This window comes from Cydia pomonella, chromosome 16, assembly GCF_033807575.1.
Source record: "Cydia pomonella isolate Wapato2018A chromosome 16, ilCydPomo1, whole genome shotgun sequence".
NCBI classification, from domain to species: domain Eukaryota; kingdom Metazoa; phylum Arthropoda; class Insecta; order Lepidoptera; family Tortricidae; genus Cydia; species Cydia pomonella.
In genome coordinates, this window is record NC_084718.1 from 14259165 (window position 1) to 14279818 (window position 20654).

General features: G+C 39.3%; 1 protein-coding gene across 1 annotated transcript; it reads left to right on the forward strand.

Annotated features, from left to right (window-relative positions):
* Window positions 1-70: 70 nt before the first annotated feature.
* On the forward strand, window positions 71-18308 carry LOC133526479 (uncharacterized). Its single transcript, XM_061863133.1, has 9 exons — window positions 71-2827; window positions 3709-3870; window positions 5105-5323; window positions 9096-9250; window positions 9764-9989; window positions 11094-11265; window positions 11657-11763; window positions 12440-12556; window positions 12998-18308. The coding sequence occupies exons 1-9, from the start codon at window positions 260-262 to the stop codon at window positions 13100-13102; spliced, it is 3831 nt and encodes a 1276-aa protein (XP_061719117.1). The 5' UTR covers window positions 71-259; the 3' UTR covers window positions 13103-18308.
* Window positions 18309-20654: the final 2346 nt, after the last annotated feature.

The following is a 20654-nucleotide window of genomic DNA, read 5'->3' on the forward strand; positions in this document are numbered from 1 at the left end:
TAGTTAAAAAACCGTAATTTGCACGAACAGAGTGGAGCTCTAGGTGATACGTCAAAAAAATTAAAAAAAAAACTGACGTCAAAATAGAAAAATAAAAATGGCTGCTTTGTGTTCGTCATTATGTGTTTGGTGTCGTATTTTGCGCGAATATTACACATAAAACGCGAAATGTGTACTATACATAAGTGAAAACCGTCATTAATAATCTATTTTAAGTGGAAACATTCATTAAATCGGCACGAAAAAACGAAAATTTGCCATGTCGGTCGACAAGTCAATGGAGCTGCGAAGCAATGAGATCGATAAAAGCAAACGTCGTCATAGAACTGACGACACTGTTGTTGCGACAGCGGCATTGACTGGCGGGGGAGATTCGCAACAATACGCGAAGATGGAGAATGCAGACGACGGTGCGGGGAAGCCTACAGATTTGTGTTTACAAAGCAACTTGCATTTGGTGTCTAGTACGACTAGTAGTTTAGCCGATACGCCCGGTGATTCTGGTGTCTTGTGTTTGGACAGTGAAGCTTCTGAGGTAACCAGTCAGGCTTTGATGTCACACAGTTTAGTTGGAGCTGAAGAATTAGCGTGCGACAGCCTCTATGATGCAGCTCCATCTTGTTCTCAGGACATGATCAAGAGCACAACCAGCAGCCTCATGACTCGGAGCGACATAGACAATCAGAATATGGGAGCGCCTGAAGACATAGTCCCTGAACTGCTTGTAGAAGCAAACAAAAAATCTCCAGTCTATGAAAACTTGCCAGATGTAGTTTTAAAAGCGTTAGAGAGTGAGAAAGTTTCTACTGAAAACATAGAAAAGCCAACACGAGTAAATGAGCCAAAGAAATCACTCTCTGAAGATATTGTGTATAGGAGAAAATGCAGAAAGAAGTCACAAAGCGGCGGCAGCTCACAGAAAAAACGGGTATCATTCCATGAGGATATTTTAAACAATACTAAAACAGATAATATTCATATTGAACGAGGTTTTATCTCATATATACCAGATAACACATATTGTGATAGGTTTAGGCAAAAGAATAATATTCCACCTGATAGATTTTCATGGTGCGCATCCGGAGATAGGTCACCGAAGTATGCAGCGGATGTGGTGCAGCAGACCATGTCTGACTTACTTGTTTATGGTGACTCCAAAGCTGACCGAAGTGGCGTATTTGAGTATTGTCAAGATTATGATAATGAAAACCAGGAGAATGACAATAAAGATAAAGATAACAACAATGAGACAAGACCAAGAGGGAAATTATATGGATGTGACTCCAACAGCTCAGATTCTAATTTTAGCTGTGATTCTGAGACTTCTTCCAGTGACTCATCCTCCTCACATTCTAATAAAACTGAAGCTACACTTCTACATAGAAAATGTGACAAAGCTCAAAAATCATACTCATGTGATGGATTTGAAAATAATGCTCATGTAGCTTTTATGAGGAAAACATACTTCTCTGAAGCTGATATAGACCAACCCCATGATAGAACAAAGAAGCCACTAGAAGTTACAGAAAGCCCTAACAGAGTTAAATCTGTCTTAAAGAAAAAGCGCTACATAACCACCAATGTAGTTGAGGAGAAAAAACAGAATAGCAAAGTCTTAAATCTACTGGATGTCAACATTATTTATTCCTTGAAAAGCTTTTACAAGAATTTTAATTTCAATTTTACACCAGAAAAAGGTTTACCCGAGAACAGTATTGAATTGACTAATGTGGTTGAAGCTTTGCCTGATGTGAATCAGAACAAAAAACTATCTAAAAGCTTGGATTCAGGCTTTCAAATTGATGATGAAGATGATTTCGTGGAGATTAATCTAAATGGACAGCAACTAGAAGCAGCTACACCTAAAGAAATGGTATCCTCAACAAAAAGCAATATTGCAGGAGATAGGACACCTAAAGAGGGCTCTCCGCGACATAAACTAACTCTGAACATGAAAGCGCAATATGACAAGAAATCTGCTAACAAATCTGATGCTTTTCCATCAATAAACAAATATGTTGTGAACTGTGAGAGCACAGTTTATGAACATAAAGGAGTGTCCTACAGTTATGTACATGATACATTCCAGACTGCATTTGATGCTCCCAAGGAAACATTTGTCCCTATACCAGAAAGCACTCCAGTAAAGGAGCTAGTGACTAGTACTAGCAAAGCCGACTTTACTCTAAAACAGACTGATACAGATTCCTCTAGCAGGGCATCTACACCCAAGAGACAGTTTAACAAGAATGTCCAGGATGAAACTGAACAGAAAAATGGTATTCCAAAGCATTTATCTTCTCCTAAAAGGCAAAATGTCAACCGTTACAGTCGGAAATCAGCTTCTACACAACAAAAAACAAATGAAGAACAACAACAAACTAGTGACAATTGCTCAAACACTGATAACTCTACTTTAAAAGGCGGTGAAGATTTCGCAGATGACTTCTTTGACAGTCCTTCTCAGAAGTTAAACTCTGACAAATCGGCTTTACTGAATCGTTATTTAAAGAATGTGTGTCAACGTAAAGACTTGGAACTAAAGATACGGAATAATAAGTTCTTTCAAAACAAATTGCGAATGGAAAAGGGTTTCCCGAGCATCATATACCCATTTGAGGATGTATCGGATACGTTCCACGTTTCCGCGGCGCGAATGTCGCGTCTCGTGGACAAAGAGGTGATTGAGAACAAAAGGCTGTCGGTGCGGCTGCTGACGGCCGACGAGCCATCCTACTTTGACAGCTTTGAAGATAACGTCGCCATAGAATGCAATGAGAAGTTGAGGTTACAAATATTCTCGTATCCTAATGAAACTTTGAACAGGGTGAGTTGATGAGTTGATTAATTGCTTTTAATTTGAGGTTGCGTATCAATTTAGCTAAATAAACCAAATAGCTTTACACCATTGCACCAATTTAACAACATAAATGTATACTATGTAAGTACCTAGACTTACATGTAGTGCAATTATGTAGGTACCATTTAATTGTCATCTTCACTCTCCACATAACAAGAAATGTATATTTGCATTTTAATATGAATAAATCTTTATGTTACACTTTCTAGATTAACTCAAGTCTGAATTTCACACACTTTCGTTATTTTAATTATATAGGTATCTTTAACTGTTAGACCTTGAAAATAAAACTACAAAGACTGGAAGTATGTTAGGGTAAGAAACAGGCGACACCCTGCCGAGAGACGAGGCTAAGGTGACGACACAATGTCTGACTCACTATTCGTACAACAACTTACAGGCTAATTTGCTATGCTTTTAGATAATGAAATTACATGGGTACCTACTTTCTTTAATCTTGATTATCTTAACGGTAGACGGTACTTTTTTTTCTTCTTTATTTTGTATTAAAGTTTGTCCTATACTTTTAAAACATAAAGTCGGTTATGGCAGCTGACTTCGGCTCATACGTAATAATTTTAGATTTAGCGTTGCTTTTTGAGAACACAAGACATCACCAACCTAATTTGATTAAAGCCTAGTTTCCCCACTGGTTTTAAAGGTTTCCAAATTTGGGATTACTTTATCAGAGTGAGCTAAAAAGCGAATCCTAGCTACCCTTAGCAAGCCTTGCTAAAAAGCCGGGACAAAACTGAGAAGATGGCCATGTGCACTCATTACGTTGACACTGTACATCACCATCTTACATCTCATCAACTTATCACTAATGTTTATCTCATCACTTGTAGATGATGAAAGTACAGTCCCAGTACAACATGGAAGACGGCGTGTGGACCCCTTTACTGGTGTTCATCACGGACTACGCCCTGTACGTAGCGGGGCTGACCCCTGGCGGCACGCAATACGACATACTTTGCCGGCTGCCGCACAACGAATTAGATGCTATTGCGGTGAGATCTTACAACTGTCGTACGAACTGCAGTACGAATTTCGTATGGTTCGGCCTTTAATACTGGGTCAAACTAACAGATCTTTTTTGCATTCAGGCTTGTAAATTAATAAGCTTAACTTTTGATTAATAATTACAATGAAATGATTAGACAAAGACTTTATGATGCATTATTAATATCGTGGTCTAGGGGTTAGCCGCGACCACGACATACATATTTTATTATTATTTATGCAAATGTTTTTATAATATAATCGATACTAATATAATCATACCATGTTTAAAATGATATTTGACGAGGAAATGCTAAATGTAATGAATGAATCATTTACATTGGATCTATTATTAGTTTACCACTTGTCCAAGTTTGAAAATTAATTATGTTATATCCCTATTTCTATATGGATTTTATACACATAGGGATGTGGATTTTATATTACTTGAAGTGTTTTATTAAACGCTTTCCTTTCCAGTCTTTCCATACTTGCAATATTCGGTCTACCACTTCTAAAGTTTAGCGGCAGCTAAATTTTCTCAAAAAAAAAAAAAAATTATAGCCTTTATTGCTGGACACTAAACTGCACATCATTGTTTATTAGTTTTTATCAGTTTTTCTTGATTTAGTGTCCAGCGTGTCTTGTGACACATAGGCCTCTTCCAGCTTCTTCCATTTCTCTCTGTCATTTGCTATTTTGGGCCATTCTGTTCCTCCAATTGTATTGATGTCGTAAAAAACCATAAATTACACCAAAATAACCTGGGCTGATCAAAATGCGTAAATCAAAGTGAAAGCTGTTGAAACGCTGTAAGAACCAGTGTTGGCCGAAAAGTTAATGCAATTGACCATTAACCAGTACAAATTGAATCGTAAACTGTAACCGTCCGTTACGGTTTACGATTCAATTTGTAATGGTTCATGGTCAATTGCAATTTGCAATTAACGTTCGGCCAACACTGGTAAGAACTGTATAGGTCCAGACTATATGTTTCATTTAGGCATTTTCCCGGCCGATATTTAAACGTTATAGACCTTCAAATTAGAAAAGGTTGGCATTACTTAACTTGAATCGATTGTGGGTGGTACACTAACTCTTAATTTTGGAATGGGTGTAGTCTGGCAAGCCAATTTTGTCAGTAACAAGAAAAAGAGTGGGATGAATGGGATAAGTCTCCCTGCCTATGCTCCACTGACAAGCGACTCTTGCCGTACTATATGTATATTTATTCCCCGCCAGGTGGGTCCTGAAGCGCAATACGTTCAGATCATCGACATCTCGGGCAACATCGCCTGCTCCATTGTGACCGGAGAGTCATCTCTGGGCGTCCGCCTAGTGTCCTCATTGGAGTGGAGCGCGCGGACATCACCATTGCGCGTGCCGCGACCGCCCGCCATCATACCGCTGAGTTGCAAGCATCTGGCAGCTGAAGTGGCTAGACAAAGGCATCAAGATAAGGTAAGGAATGTCTATAGGATCATTACATGTTTCATAGTAACTGTAGGGTGTTCTCTGGGCGTCCGCCGGGTATCCTCTTTGCAGTGGAGTGCGCGTACCTTGCAATTGCGTGTACCGCGGCCGCCGGCCATCATACCGCTGATTGCATTTGGCTACTGAAGTTACCTTAGAAGACTAAGGCGAGTCTATAAAATTATTTAACTTATAGTAACTGTTGGGGGTTCTATGGAAGTTTGCCTAGTGTGTTCTATAGAATGGAGAGCTCATATATTGGTATCGTGCGTGCCGCTGTCGCAGCCGCCTGCCATCGTACCGTTGAGTTGCAGGCATTTGGTTGCTGAAGTCGCTATACAAAGGCACCAAGACAAGGTAGAAGCGTCTATGCATGGAATAATAATGTTGTAACGTAACTATTGGGTAGGGTGTTATGTTGTTCGGCTAATTACTCCTATGGAATGTACGCAAGAATATCGCCTATATGCTGCCGGTCATTAGGGACATGGCGGTGACGCGTGTTTAGAGTCAGCGTTTTACATCCTCTCCCCAATAGGGTCACCCACACCTAAAATACTATGGAGGTCATACTGCTCTGGTCTTACTTATTGTCGTGCCATTACATACAATCACTGGTCACATTACGATTTTAAAAAAATGGTAGTAAAATAAAGGGATCTTTCTTTCGTAAGGGAACTCTTGGTTGGAACTTGATCGACCATACCCATATCGAATAGTTCAATATAATTACTCTAGTTATGATATTAAAAAAACTTTTTACTACTACTTAATTCATGCAACTTCAAACGTTTAGAGGTATATCATATGTGGTAAAACTCAGGATGTCAAGAAGCGGATGCACTCAGTCATAGATGTTTTGCATAAACTAACAAGCACCGCCGATACGTGTTGATACTACTAATTAAAACATGTATGCACGGTTTATCATAACGACTTGCTGGTGTTATGCACTGTTATGTTATTTATAGTCATAATATAGTATGTAGATAAAATGTCTTTATAGTGGTACTAATATGATAGTGTTATCTGCAACTGTCAATGGCTTTTCTCGTTGAAGGTCTAACGTATCTTTATTGTTGATATTTTTCTTCACCTTGTTTACACTAGATAAATAAAGATATAAATCGTGTCATTCACGAAGACGCGTGCCTCTATTCGTATTGCCATGTTATTATAGGTTAGATTTGACAAATCCGCGCGTCATAGTCGATAACACGAACTATAACGAACATAACAAGTTTGTAAGTGCAGAGTGATTGGAAGGAAGGGTAATATTTAGGCGTTTAGGACATATATTTTGGTATGCTTCAGCTCAGCAATTTTTGCAACCCAGAAGGGCAACTATGCTGCTATACTATGTCTGTAAAATATTCCGCATAATTCACACGGTGTTTTCCTTCACTAAATAACTCCTACTGATAAATGCGATACCTACCCCTCACTTCTCAAACCGTTGGTGAGGTAGTGCGGTAGTTTAGTAGTATTTATTAAATTGACCTAGCTTTAAAATGTATAATTACTGCTGATAATACTGATCTACTCAACGTACTCAAGATATAATCAATAATAAGATAAGATATTAGAAACTTTGCCAACCGAAAAAGTTAAGTGGTAGACCAGTTCCAAGTAACTCATAAATCAGTATCCAAAACCGCTATTATTGTAAACCTTGTCCTAGAAAAAAATGATGCATGTTCATGTTTGTCGAAAATCTTACACAACAATTAAAACCAACCGTTTTATTGGAAATTATTGTAAGATATTTAATGAACAACAGGTACGCATGTTTTAGGCTTTATTCATCTACAAATTTCGTAATTTTGTTGTAGTGCCTACCATCAGGTTTTGTACAGTTGAGGAAATTGATTCTTTAGCAGTTTACGGTTCACTTTACATTGGACAGTTCTTATCATAAGTATGTGCAACTAAATTTACTTAAATCGCAAATTGCTAAATAATCAATTTCCTCGACCGTATATAGGAATCTGTTATGATTATTTTAGCTTTTTTCTATTTCGGCTTGAAGTTTTCAACTGATTTGGTGTTTGTTTTATGTTTTAAGAGCTTCTGCTTCGAACTGCGAAAATAAGGTGTTTTGTCCACAAATTAGATATTGTCGACTAAGTACCGCAAGTCTTTGCACTGTGCCAATGCTCAAATATTTTCTTATTACAAACTGTATCATTAGAGTATAGCAGTTGTCACACTAGTTTTCCACCACCCGGCTATGGGGAAACACTAGAGGAAAACCGCGTACAATAATGTTTCTAAACTCAACTAAATTTACGGTGTAAAATTCACCTCTGTCAAAAGCACAACAACGTTTCCAAACTTGAAACAGGTGCTAACAAATTATTTCCATCAGCTGTTCAGGGATATCAAAGGATATTTAACCAAAATGTTAGTTTTGTAACATCATTTTATTTCTATTTTTCTTACAGTAAAATCTTACTGCATGTAAATCATTAATCTAGCGTTTAGCGGCTTATATTAACAATGTGAGTGAGTAGAACTGGGTCGTGCCAAAAGCTGTTCCTAATGATTTACAAGCAGTCCTACCTAGGCTACCTATGATTGTTAGTCCCTAAACTATCAATTGCCATCACATACGACTTGTAATAAATTTACTATGTTCTTTAAATTTATGCCTCTAGGATGGAAGGAAATCGTTCATCAACCTCTACATATACCGCCAGTTTAAGCCCGTTGTGCCATCCTCTGCTTGTACCAGACCCAACACCACGGAGCACCGCAGACGGACTAAGGCCTCAGCTTGTAGGCGAACTCTCCTCAAGATCAATCAATTCATTTTACCGCATACATGGAAATAGTTCCATAATCTTAAACTGCAAAACGAGAGCAGCAACAAATGTTACTGTAACTCCCAGTCAGCTGAAAGAAAAAAAAAAATTTTATAAGCTTCCAAGAAGCCTGTGGCATCCTAACCTTCAAGAGATATTACATTTTCTAAGATACTTACCAGCTGGAAATCCCAAGAGTGGAATCATCTCGCAGGTGTGACAATCCCTCCCAACTACATTATTTCACCAGCAGACTGGAAACAATCACACAGTCAGATTTCACAGACAAAGGAAGCAAATTTGAAGACACTATATTCTTTACTTACAGTTGCTGTTAAAAATAATTGTTTCATGAGCCCTTAGCTCAAGAAAGCAGCGGCTCCTGCATATCCACTTATACTCACATCATATAAGCACCACAAATACACAATGCAAAATGCTAAATTTTCAGAGCCTTGAAAGGCCCATCCAGGGCAAAAACCCACTCAGGAAATGACTTCAAACTAAGCTGCCCTGGGGATGACAACCATCCAATAACAGCATTACTAAAGTATACAGAATAATTTTTATTATAAAGACGGGTCCACACAGAGCTAGCATACGCGCGAGGCAGTTTCCTCGCGCACAAACCGGCCAGTGTAGACGTGCCTCGGCCGAAGCGGCGCGCTCAGGAGAGGAAAACGCGCGCGCCGCCTCGGCTTAAATTTTATAAATAATTATCGTTCCATGTATTTTAATTTAATTTGCAGTAGCAACACCATCAGCTGCACTTTTGTTTGTTATTGGCCAATTGGTTGTCATAGTTAATTAGATATTGTTGCTACCTCAACGACTGCCTTGCCACACAATAAAAAAAAATATTTAAGACATTTATTGTAAAAATGTTAAACTGAAATTTCCATACAAAACAATGCTGTCACAGTTACAAAAATAAGTGGGTTTTTGATTTGTTTTAGGTATCAGAAATCTTATACTACGGGCGCGCCTGGTCGGGGGACGCAGGCGACCGGCTCATTGAAGCGCCGGGGGCCTTCGCTCCGCCGCTCGAGGGCTACCTCATGTGCCGCACCGACCGCAGCAAACGATTCGAGCCCTGTTACTTCTTACTCAGGTATGCTACTACATCCAGCCGCGTTATAGTTACAAATATTTCCACAGATTGTCAAAAAGTAAACAGGCAGGTAGGTCTTCGAATAAGGAAGACCCTGCTGTTTATACATGAAGAACCAAAAAGCCCGCCATTTGTACCTTCAGGTATTGTTCAATAAAGATTAAATCTGTGGCCCTAGTGAAAAAGGGTACAAGTATCTGGTAGTTTAGGTGTATAAGGGCATAAGTGTTACGTGGAACTTACACCTCTTTACACCTGCGCTGCCAGAGACTTGTACCCTTTTTCACTAGGGCCACAGAAATAAATAAATAAGAACATGTGTGAATTGTATCTATTTGCCACTCCCCTAAGAGTTCATGTATTATCTTTTGTATTCTGTAACAAACCAAACCAAATTTTAATATGCATTCTAACCGATGCAGAGATTACGTTACCATAGGAATAATTATTTTTTGACATTACCAAATGACAATACAAATTTTAAATCCTTCTAATTCCAATTTTCTATTCCAGAGCGGGCGTCCTCCAATGGGGCCCGCATCCGCCCGACACCAACACCTCCCTCCCCAACGCCATCGCGCTCCGCTCCGTGGTGGGCGTGCGGCGCCACGTGGACAGCTCGCGCCGCCCGCACTGCTTCGAGATCGCCATGAACACCGGCGCCAGGCTGCTGCTCGCCGCGCCCGACGACCCCGCCGCCTCCTCCTGGCTGCAGTCGCTGCTGCTGCACGCGGCGCAGGTATAGACACGCCACACGGCACCCTCCCCACACCAACACCTCCCTCCCCACCGCCATCGCGCTCCGCTCCGTGGTGGGCGTGCGGCGCCACGTGGACAGCTCGCGCCGCCCGCACTGCTTCGAGATCGCCATGAACACCGGCGCCAGGCTGCTGCTCGCCGCGCCCGACGACCCCGCCGCCTCCTCCTGGCTGCAGTCGCTGCTGCTGCACGCGGCGCAGGTATAGACACGCCACACGGCACCCTCCCCACACCAACACCTCCCTCCGCACCGCCATCGCGCTCCGCTCCGTGGTGGGCGTGCGGCGCCACGTGGACAGCTCGCGCCGCCCGCACTGCTTCGAGATCGCCATGAACACCGGCGCCAGGCTGCTGCTCGCCGCGCCCGACGACCCCGCCGCCTCCTCCTGGCTGCAGTCGCTGCTGCTGCACGCGGCGCAGGTATAGACACGCCACACGGCACCCTCCCCACACCAACACCTCCCTCCCCACCGCCATCGCGCTCCGCTCCGTGGTGGGCGTGCGGCGCCACGTGGACAGCTCGCGCCGCCCGCACTGCTTCGAGATCGCCATGAACACCGGCGCCAGGCTGCTGCTCGCCGCGCCCGACGACCCCGCCGCCTCCTCCTGGCTGCAGTCGCTGCTGCTGCACGCGGCGCAGGTATAGACACGCCACACGGCACCCTCCCCACACCAACACCTCCCTCCCCACCGCCATCGCGCTCCGCTCCGTGGTGGGCGTGCGGCGCCACGTGGACAGCTCGCGCCGCCCGCACTGCTTCGAGATCGCCATGAACACCGGCGCCAGGCTGCTGCTCGCCGCGCCCGACGACCCCGCCGCCTCCTCCTGGCTGCAGTCGCTGCTGCTGCACGCGGCGCAGGTATAGACACGCCACACGGCACCCTCCCCACACCAACACCTCCCTCCGCACCGCCATCGCGCTCCGCTCCGTGGTGGGCGTGCGGCGCCCCGTGTTTGACCCTGGACTTGAACCCGGGACCATCGGCTTCATAGGCAGGGTCACTACCCGCTAGGCTCGAAGGGGACTGGTCGTCATCTTGACGTACAAGTGACAGCGTATTAAGATCAATATGTTTGTTTCAGGCTTTAGAAGAGAAGGACGGTCTCTCCGCGGAGCGGTCCGGGCCGCCGTGCGCGTGCACCGTGCTGGTGACGGCGCGCGAGGTGCTGAGCGTGCGCGAGCCGCTCGACCTCGCCTTCGTGGCCGGCGCCGCCGCCTATCTCAAGGAGCGCCAGGAGGAGGCGCTGCTCAAAGGTACATATATAGATAGATTACCCCCTCATTCATAAACGTGTACTAAAGTTACGATGCCGCTAATAATCGTTTGTCCCTTTCCGACGTATTGGTATGATGGAAAGGGACAAACGATTATTAGCGGCATCGTAACTTTAGTACACGTTTATGAATAAGGGGGTTAGTGTCTACAGGTGTTTTAATAATGTCATTAGGCGGATCCACACAGAACGAACCACCTCACGAGGAATTGGAAAAAAATGCTTTTGGACACAAATCGAATTTCGTCAAAAGAAACACAGTTATAACACTTATAACAAGCAACGGCCAGAAAAATAGTTACATCAAGCAATATTTTTTGCGTAGACATTCCGACTTTCTAAATGTCAATTGTGTATTCTTATTGTCTTAGAATACATCGCCGAAATGCGGACGGACGTCGAGATACTGGCGTGCGGCTCGCTCAAGAACTTGACTGCCTTCAAAATACCCGACACCGACGAAAACTGGTGCTGCTTGGTGAGATACAAATTTCAGTATTCTTATTTAACACTCCCCCCACCCCTCATCACTTACACTCCCAAAGTCTGGAAAGCAAAATATGTAATAGCGTAGTAGGGATAAAGGGTGTAGAAGAGGGAAAAAAATTCAGCAATCCACTTTAAAGACAGTTTACTTATGAAGAATCGGAGCAGCACCTGGCACATCGATTTGAAATGTAGATTTTAAATTATTTCTGGCAGTTGATCAACGGTAGTGACATTTTGATTTTTTTATATTGTGTTTAAAAAATTATATCGATCCGTTTAAGGGCATATTCGGTAACGTGTTCTGATTAGGAAAAAGTAGAAGAAAAGTTTTTTTGACGCTAAATTTTTTTGGCCTTTGTATGGAGAGTTGGCCGGCTTATGCGAAATTCTCCATAGAAAAAAAAAAAACACGTTACATTTACATTACATTCTGTATATGCGGCAGGAACGCCGCTCGTTCAGTTCATTCATATCACAGCCTATAATAATAATAAACTCACCATAGATCCCACACCATATATATATATATATATGTGTTGTGTTATGTGTGGGTGTATATGTGTTATATATTAATGTTTGAGAATCATGCTAGTCTTTCGAAGCTGTCACTGGAAGAAAATACATTTTTTTTCTTGCACCATTTATTAATAGTTGTGTTTGTACAGGAATGGTCAGTGTGCGAGGCGCGCGAGCGCGGCTCAGGACTGGCGCTGGTGATGGCCAGTGGTGCCGAGCTGGAGCGACTCATCGCCGCCGTCGAGCGGGCATTCTGTGCACTCACTGTGAGTATGATTTATTTCTACAAACGTAAATATTCATATTCATCCTTGTAAGTAACTCAAGCTGAAGTGCTGATCGGTCTTCGCCCGGCGATAAAACATTTGAAATAAAAAACCAGCAAATTTTTACAATGGATAGACGGACGGAAATTGCAAAATTTTCCACGTGGTTAAAATTTGGGCACTTCTCATTTTTAGTACGTACCTTATAGAGAGCGAAACTTTCCATTCCCAATTACGAAAATTCTTTCATTTATTTCTTGTGAAATTTTCCAGAAACTTACTAAACAAATTTTTATTTGCCACAGCTTAAAAGCGGTTAACTTAACACCGTAATAAACTAAAGCCCTGGTTAGACGGATAGACTTAATTTAAAAGATCACAGTATATCTAGACAATTTAGGTAAATCCAGACAAAGGTCATAACTGATTCTCTCCCAACAGAGCGAACCCTTCCCGCTAAGCGTCGTCGAGGCTTCCAAATCAGCGTGCAGCACCGCGCACTCCAAGTTCGAGGCCGCCTGGACGCACATGCTGCCGCAACAATAGGTACTAACGACTCTAACGAGAATCTATTATAGACCGTATACCATTGTAACAAGGTTCACATTAAAGCATTGCGCACTCTAAGTTCGCGGCCGCCTGGAGGGACAAGTTACCGCAGCAGATACAATCGCGGATCATTTATAGACCTTATACTATTGTAACAAGTGTCACGGGCGGTCAGTCGCCTCGATGTTAGCTGAGTCGACATCAGTGGAGTGTGATGCGATAGTTTACTTATTGCCGTGTATTAGTTCAAAGTCATCGAATCCTTCAAGCCACTTTACTGATAATCGTACCCAATAAGCCTAGATACCGCGGATCGTAGACTATTAGGAAAGGCTTAGTGCCAGTTGCACCAACCACAATTGAGTCGCTGAACTGCAAACACGGATAAATCCAACTGTCAAATTATGCGATTTTGGTGTTTTGATATTTCCTAAGAGGCTCGAATGGTTTTATCCGAGTTTGAAGTTAAGCGAAACAATTAGCGAACTGTTTCGCTTAACTTAGCAGTTAATCATGAAACTTGCCGTACAATAAAATTTATCGAACGCTTTAACGGTGACAGGCGATTTGGTGCAACTGACAAGGGTTAAGACCTATTTTATTTTAATAGGTTAAGACCTATTTGAAGGTGTCTGACAGTATGTAGTGTCCGGGAGTCTAGGATTGAGCAGTAGAAGCGGCGATCGATTTAAAAGCGCCACGTTTAGATAAACCTATTCCCATTTTTTATATGGTAGGAAATTTCACTAACTACCTGCATTTTGCAGAAATTCAACAGAAAATGATTTCAGCTACTGTGTGTATAATATAAGTATATTCGATCGCCCCCTCTAAGACTAGGTAGTCTAGGTTAATAAACAAAATGTATAGTTATCGACTTAATCATTTAATTACATATACGCTATGTAGTGGCTTTTTGTGCTAATAAAATATACCAATGAGACATACTACCATACCGTACGGCAAATTTACGTGCGTCAATCTACTTTGGATACTTTTCCTCGAGCAAACTATCAAAAAGACAACCCTAAGGGTAGGCCCATTCAAGATGGATTTAACCCTTAAATGCATGTTTTTTTTCTTTTTCCTCGAAATGAATATATATCACCTATGTACCACCTAATTCTTTGCTGGTTGTGGGAAATATAGTGGTAGTATTTTATATAATCGTGATATAATGGAGAGCTTTTCAGTGGAGTACCGTGTGTAGTGGGTACGAGGTTGAAAAGCTTACATATACTAAGAGTCAAAAAATAAAACTTTCTAAATTAATCAACTTCTGGGTTTTTTTCAAGTTTGCTGACATTTCGCCTTAAAACAAATGTATTTTGTATAAATTAACAGAACAAATAGATACATATTGTCTAATTTTGTATAAAATTATATGTTTTTGTTGTGTAGGCTGCATCCTACTCCTACACTATGCATTTAAGGGTTAAATCAGTTTAACATGTCGCGGTTCGTTTATACTAACTCGCATTAAAGAAAAGGAGATATTCTCGCAGTTTCACTTCACTGTGACCTGCCTTCACTGTGACTTTATCCCATGTGAGCTTAGTTTTATGTATCAATGTAAATAAACGATACTTAATGCAAGAGGCGAACAACGCCTTCTTTATAACGAAATGAAAACCTTTGCTCACTTGTTAATAGTTCGCCTTTCATATTGTAAAAAAAACTCCAAAATAAGGCGCCTATTCCACCGACTCGTCTTACTTGACTATATTTGAATTCTGAATCGCTTTGCTTGTCAGACAAAAAAAATCTGAATATACGCGTTTTTTTTTAGAAAAATAAATCTTAAAACATTGAAATTAGATATGAAACAGTAACAGTGTAGTCAAATTATGTACATATTATTATGAACTCGATGTCTCTCTATAATTGAATATAATGTACTTAGATACTCAAATTCAAATCCTAACCGACACACGACGAAGAAATCTATTACTTGTAATATTAATAGACTGAGGAATTATGATATTGATTATCATCCTGTGTTCTATAAATAGATATAATTGAATTTAAATTCACTGCTAACGAATATACTATGCGGGATCCCAGTACCTATCGAACCATATTAACAATTTGTTGGGAGACCTTAGGTAAAATCATGGCATTTGATTTATTCAAGTTGTAGTTTAAAATGTATACGTCTGTCAAACAAGAGCCACAACACTTATGCTTCCCCGCCAATAGTCTGGCTAATGATTGGAAGTTGAACCATCAAATTTAAAGAGAACATCATTAATCAAACTATTCTATGCATAGTTTGGGATCTATTTTCCTTAGCCAGACTTTTATAATAGGTAGTCGTCCAGTGTAGTAAATAGAAATACTCAAGCGTGTAATATAACTTCATAAGCAAGGATACGTAGTCGTATGCAAAAATGTAGTTGGTTACCCGTAATCAATCGTACGTAGCTGAAATTAAGACACCTTAGATACGCAATATTATATGCAAATCATAATCAATTATCCAATCTAATATAACAAGCATTTCTTTAGAAAAGGAATAGTGTTTTTGTTATTCTCAGACGAGAAAGGATATGTAGTTTTTCGTGGTCGGTTTACGCGGCTTATTATATCGAATATATAACTGCATATCTACAAGATATATCCCAAGTGAAATCGTTTATTTTTCAAATGTAATAAGGTAAAATAATGTAATGTTTACATTTGTTTATTTTTGTAAGTCGGAGGTATTTGTAGATGGCTTAGGCAGTTTTGTGAATGCGCTATTCTGAGACTTGTGCTTGGGTGAGTCGTTTAGATGAGACCCTACCCCCTAATACTGCAACATACTTACTCAATGTATGTCCTCCTTTTTTAATCATAAACTTTAAAGATTTTTACAGTATACTCTGAACTTTTTTGCGAGATTTAATAGTTGAATTAAAATTAAATTCTTACCCTTTTTTCAGGCATAGTACGATTTATCGACCACATACGCGCCAATAGAATTTCAACTGTAGCCTTCCAATTTAAGGTTCAAATTAGATTGCGCTTTCGGGAAATGTTACATGTCTTCAAATGAATCACCAAAGCTGAATGAATGGGAATATATTTGCATTTTTTGGGAAAAATTGTAGATTGGTGTGGCCTGGAAAAGGGTTAACCCATATGAATTATACTATTTTATATTCGCGGTAGAACATCTTACGACAGTTCAAATTCTAAATATTGCGCAGTTTGTAATATTTGAGACCGTATTTGATTCTTTATAACTTATTACGCAGACTAGATAGGGAGGGGGTAGGGTGTAAGATACAAGTTTACAGAATAAGGCAGCTTGGCGTGACGCTGTTGGCTAAAGTAGATTTTATACCTGAGCAGTTTTATATCACGAACCTTTTGTAGCTTTATCATTTTAAAGCTAATTTTAATGGTTTCGTTTTATTTAAATTTCTCTTTCCAAAACATTTTTGGCCGGATTGAAAACGGTGGATATTCGCATATTACCTACTCATATTGTTAGATATTTGAGGCAAAACAAATGCCTTCTTACGATTAAGCTTCATTTTTTCGTGCCTTATTTTGTAAATACAATTTTAACCTCAAATTACATCCAAAATAATGGCAATATTAAACGGCTATACTCTCTTAACATTTAGCAACAAAATCTATTAGCAATGTTACTAAACAAATTTGAGGTTTGTTATTAGATTATTTCTTAAAGTTATAATTTGAGGTTAGAATGTTTGTTACCAAATGAGACAAGTAAAAATCAATAGTTTAGAACATTATCCCAAGTGGTTGTCTTTGTTATTTCAAATGTTACCAAATATCAATGTATGATATCAGTACGTGTATGTATAAGGCCACTGTAAGGCCGTGTGATATTAATGTACGTAGGGTAGGTTCTAGTGAATCAAAAGATATTAATATAATTTTGTCCAATACATTTTTTATTTTTGAAAAAATCAATTTTATTTTAATTAAGTTATATTTTATAGTCATTGTTAGTTTATTTCAGGATCAAAATATTAATTGTATGTTTTTAATATTAGCCTAGGTTTAATTTTTGTATGTTTTAATGATATGAAAATACTTTTATAAATTATAATTGCAGTGAAGCGCTTATTGTATTTATATGTACGCGCTTTCAACTTACGTAACTGTGATTTGTGTTGTTCACTATTAAGTTTTATTGTTAATGCATAATATTTTAATGTTAGTATCGATGTTTTAGCTTCATTATTATGGTAATCTATTATTCATTCAATGAATGTTATTTATTGCTATATTAGCACGCGATGTTTTTGTCCAAATAATTTTGCTTGATTTGTAGAAATAAATTGAAATTAAGTATATTTATGACAATATCTTCCTTTGGTGTGATTGTATGAACACACTAGAAACTAACGTAAAGGTCTGTTCAAAGTGGTAAAATAAAGGTATTTTCTAAAAACCCGTTCCTACTTGAAAAACTTGACAATTGTCATCTGACAGTATACATTTTTGGATTGATGAGAGACGATTGATCGTATTTTACGACATATAAACATGGTAACCTACTCCATGATTTGTCTTAAAAGTACACTACCCTATCTTTATGATAAAGTAACCACTGCGGCCTTAACATAAGGTTGAAAAAGCCATTCGTTGGAGGGCAGCCCAGTGCCCTAATTCTCATTATTACAGTTTATTGCGTATGTTCTCAGACTTGATATTGTCAGAAGAAAATTGACTTGTAAAAAAATGACAATTTGATCAGACCTCTACGTTGTCAGTCTCGCAAATTGGTAGCTATAAAGTATTAATACGAACAATAATAATATTAACGTCATGCTATAAGTAGTCTCTTGAAATTGTAAAATCATTTCTGTATCAAATCCTGTAATAACTTTTATGAATCTTCAACTACTTAAGGCCCTACCTGACTTGCCAATAAGGAATCGGTGCGTCATCAATACTGCTACCTGATTGGCTCAGATGTGGAGGTGCGCCTCGCTCCCGCGCTTTCATCCAATGAGGAAGCGTTGCTGGGTACTGTATCTGTCATTCAGGAAAAGCGCCTAACTCTTGCCTGTGGAAACTTCTTGCTTGTTGTTTGTCTTTATTTGTATATAGTAGTTGGAGAATCATCTTTCACCATTGTAGTATAGCTCATTAAACTGTCATGAATTGTACTCGAATACAAGAATATTCGGAACGCTTAACATTTGTTCATATAAACGAAATAAATATCTTTGCGAAAGTATTTTGTCTTTTATTTCTGGCTCATATCAGAGCATTTTTTTCGTTAGATTATTATATATTATGATTGAGACCCTGGTGATTAGGGATTGCAAACCGGATTGATTTTCAATCCGGCCGGATCCGGCTGGATTTTGGCCATAATCCGGCCGGATCCGGCCGGACCGGATCCGGTTTGGTATAGGGATATCAAAATTAATTAAATGACATATTTTTCTAGTTTTTTGCGTAATACGTGTTCCTAAATCTATAATTTGAAGTTAATAAATAACTTCTTAACAATAAAATAACCCTTAGTAGTAAAAAGTGTGACCTTGTCAATATCACTTAAAAACCCAAATATGAAATCGGTCATTTATTATATTTAACTAAACTATATTATATATAACTAAAATATAAACAAGTGCTCAAATTTTCGTTTACAATTATAAATTTGATTAGTTTCCAAAGCCCGGTAATGGGATGTGGGGTGGGAATTGGAACTCCTTGAAATGACAAGTTTTCGTAACTGTTCCTTGATTGAATTCTTTGTAACGTTGACATCCATTCTAGTAAGAAAATAAGATATTTTACTATTAACCAAAATGATATTAAATTTTCCCTCATTTTTTGCCCAAGAAAGTAGTAGTCTGTATGATTAAAAAAATTACCTTTTTTTTATTTACAGAAAAGTATATTGGTCAAAGTATAGGAAATGGAACACGACTTACACGACACGACGATCTCATGTGAAAAATAATAGAGTGTAGAATTGAAATCCATCGCGGAAAGGGACTCCTTAAGAAAAGTTACATGGATCAAATAAAGAATTGGCTAGACGTAGAGTAGCATGTACCATTAAGGAAATTGCATAAGATTGGATGAAATTGTACCTAAATACAAAAGATTCTCTCTCAAATTTGAATAGAAAATAAACAATATTTTATCATATATATATATAAACTCGAAATAAACTAAAGATTATCAATGTTATCATTTCATTTCATACATTCATTTTCAATACAAACTTACAATCTTATATTCATTCACACATGTAACACATATTGATTAGCCCAGCTCTAGTCGGTTGAGTACTGCCGACTTAATCCTGCTCATTTGTTTACTTTTAATCCCCTATCACAACATTATGACACTCTTTTCTTCTCTTTAGCATAAATTACAAATGCCTTCCATGGCATCTCCATCGTTTAATTTTTCCTTCTATTACAGTATTTATGTAATCGTCGTATCGTGCCACCAACATGAAAGGCAACTTCTGTTCCCAGTCATGGTCATAATAACTATATTTTTATTTAACTAAATTTAAACGTTTTCATTCGTTTTATGCTCCGTTCAAGTTCATACCTCTCATCCGTCGCCTTTTCCTCATCTAAACCGCACAGTGCGTGCTGTATTTAGGCGTTTTTTTTATTTGACCGGATCCGGTCCGGATCCGGTAGCTCCTGAAAAGTGCCGGATCCGGCCGGATTACCGGATCCGCCGGACCGGATTGCAATCCCTACTGGTGATGCTCTACACCAGGGTCTCAATCATAGGAAGGAAGTATCACAATACAAATCAGTGGTACAGGTCCAATAACATTGAAGTAGGCACGAAACACGAAATCCGACTCGACTACGGTAAAAGGAAGGGTTAAATACGGGTTTAGCAGTATATGTTTAGGTTTGACGATCTGTCTGGCTTAGTGGGTAGTGACCCTGCCTATGAAGCCGATGGTCCCGGGTTCAAATCCAGGTAAGGGCATTTATTTGTGTGATGAGCACGGATATTTGTTACCCAGTCATGGGTGTTTTCTATGTATTTAAGAATTTATAAATATTAGAAATAAGTACCCTCAACACAAGCCTTATTGAGCTTACTGTGGGCTAAGTCCCACCAGTCAATTTGTGTAATAATGTCATATAATATTTATTTATTATTATAGGTGTATGTCTGTGTCCCACTATAGGCAACAGCTTTCATTTTTTACTTCTAAAAAAACACCGTTGTCCACGTACATTTTTAAAAAGGTAAATTTTATTTGTCAATTAAATTAATATAACGGCTGCCATACCCAGAGATATGTTGACCGACGTAAGAATCACGCCTCCCTCATTTAAATATGAATGGCGTAAGGAACTTAAACCAGTTATTCTTATTGATGATAGCAACTTGCTTGGGAGATATAAATAAATGGCCACTGCATTCTAAGGACGACAATTACAATTCAAATTGTTGTTGTTTTCAACGTTTGAGATTTTCTTAAATATGGTATTTTTAACAGTGTTTGTTAGATACTCGATAAATAAATTCACTGTCGAATAATTACTTACACTATATTACAAAACATGGTGCAACTGGTTACCCGTCC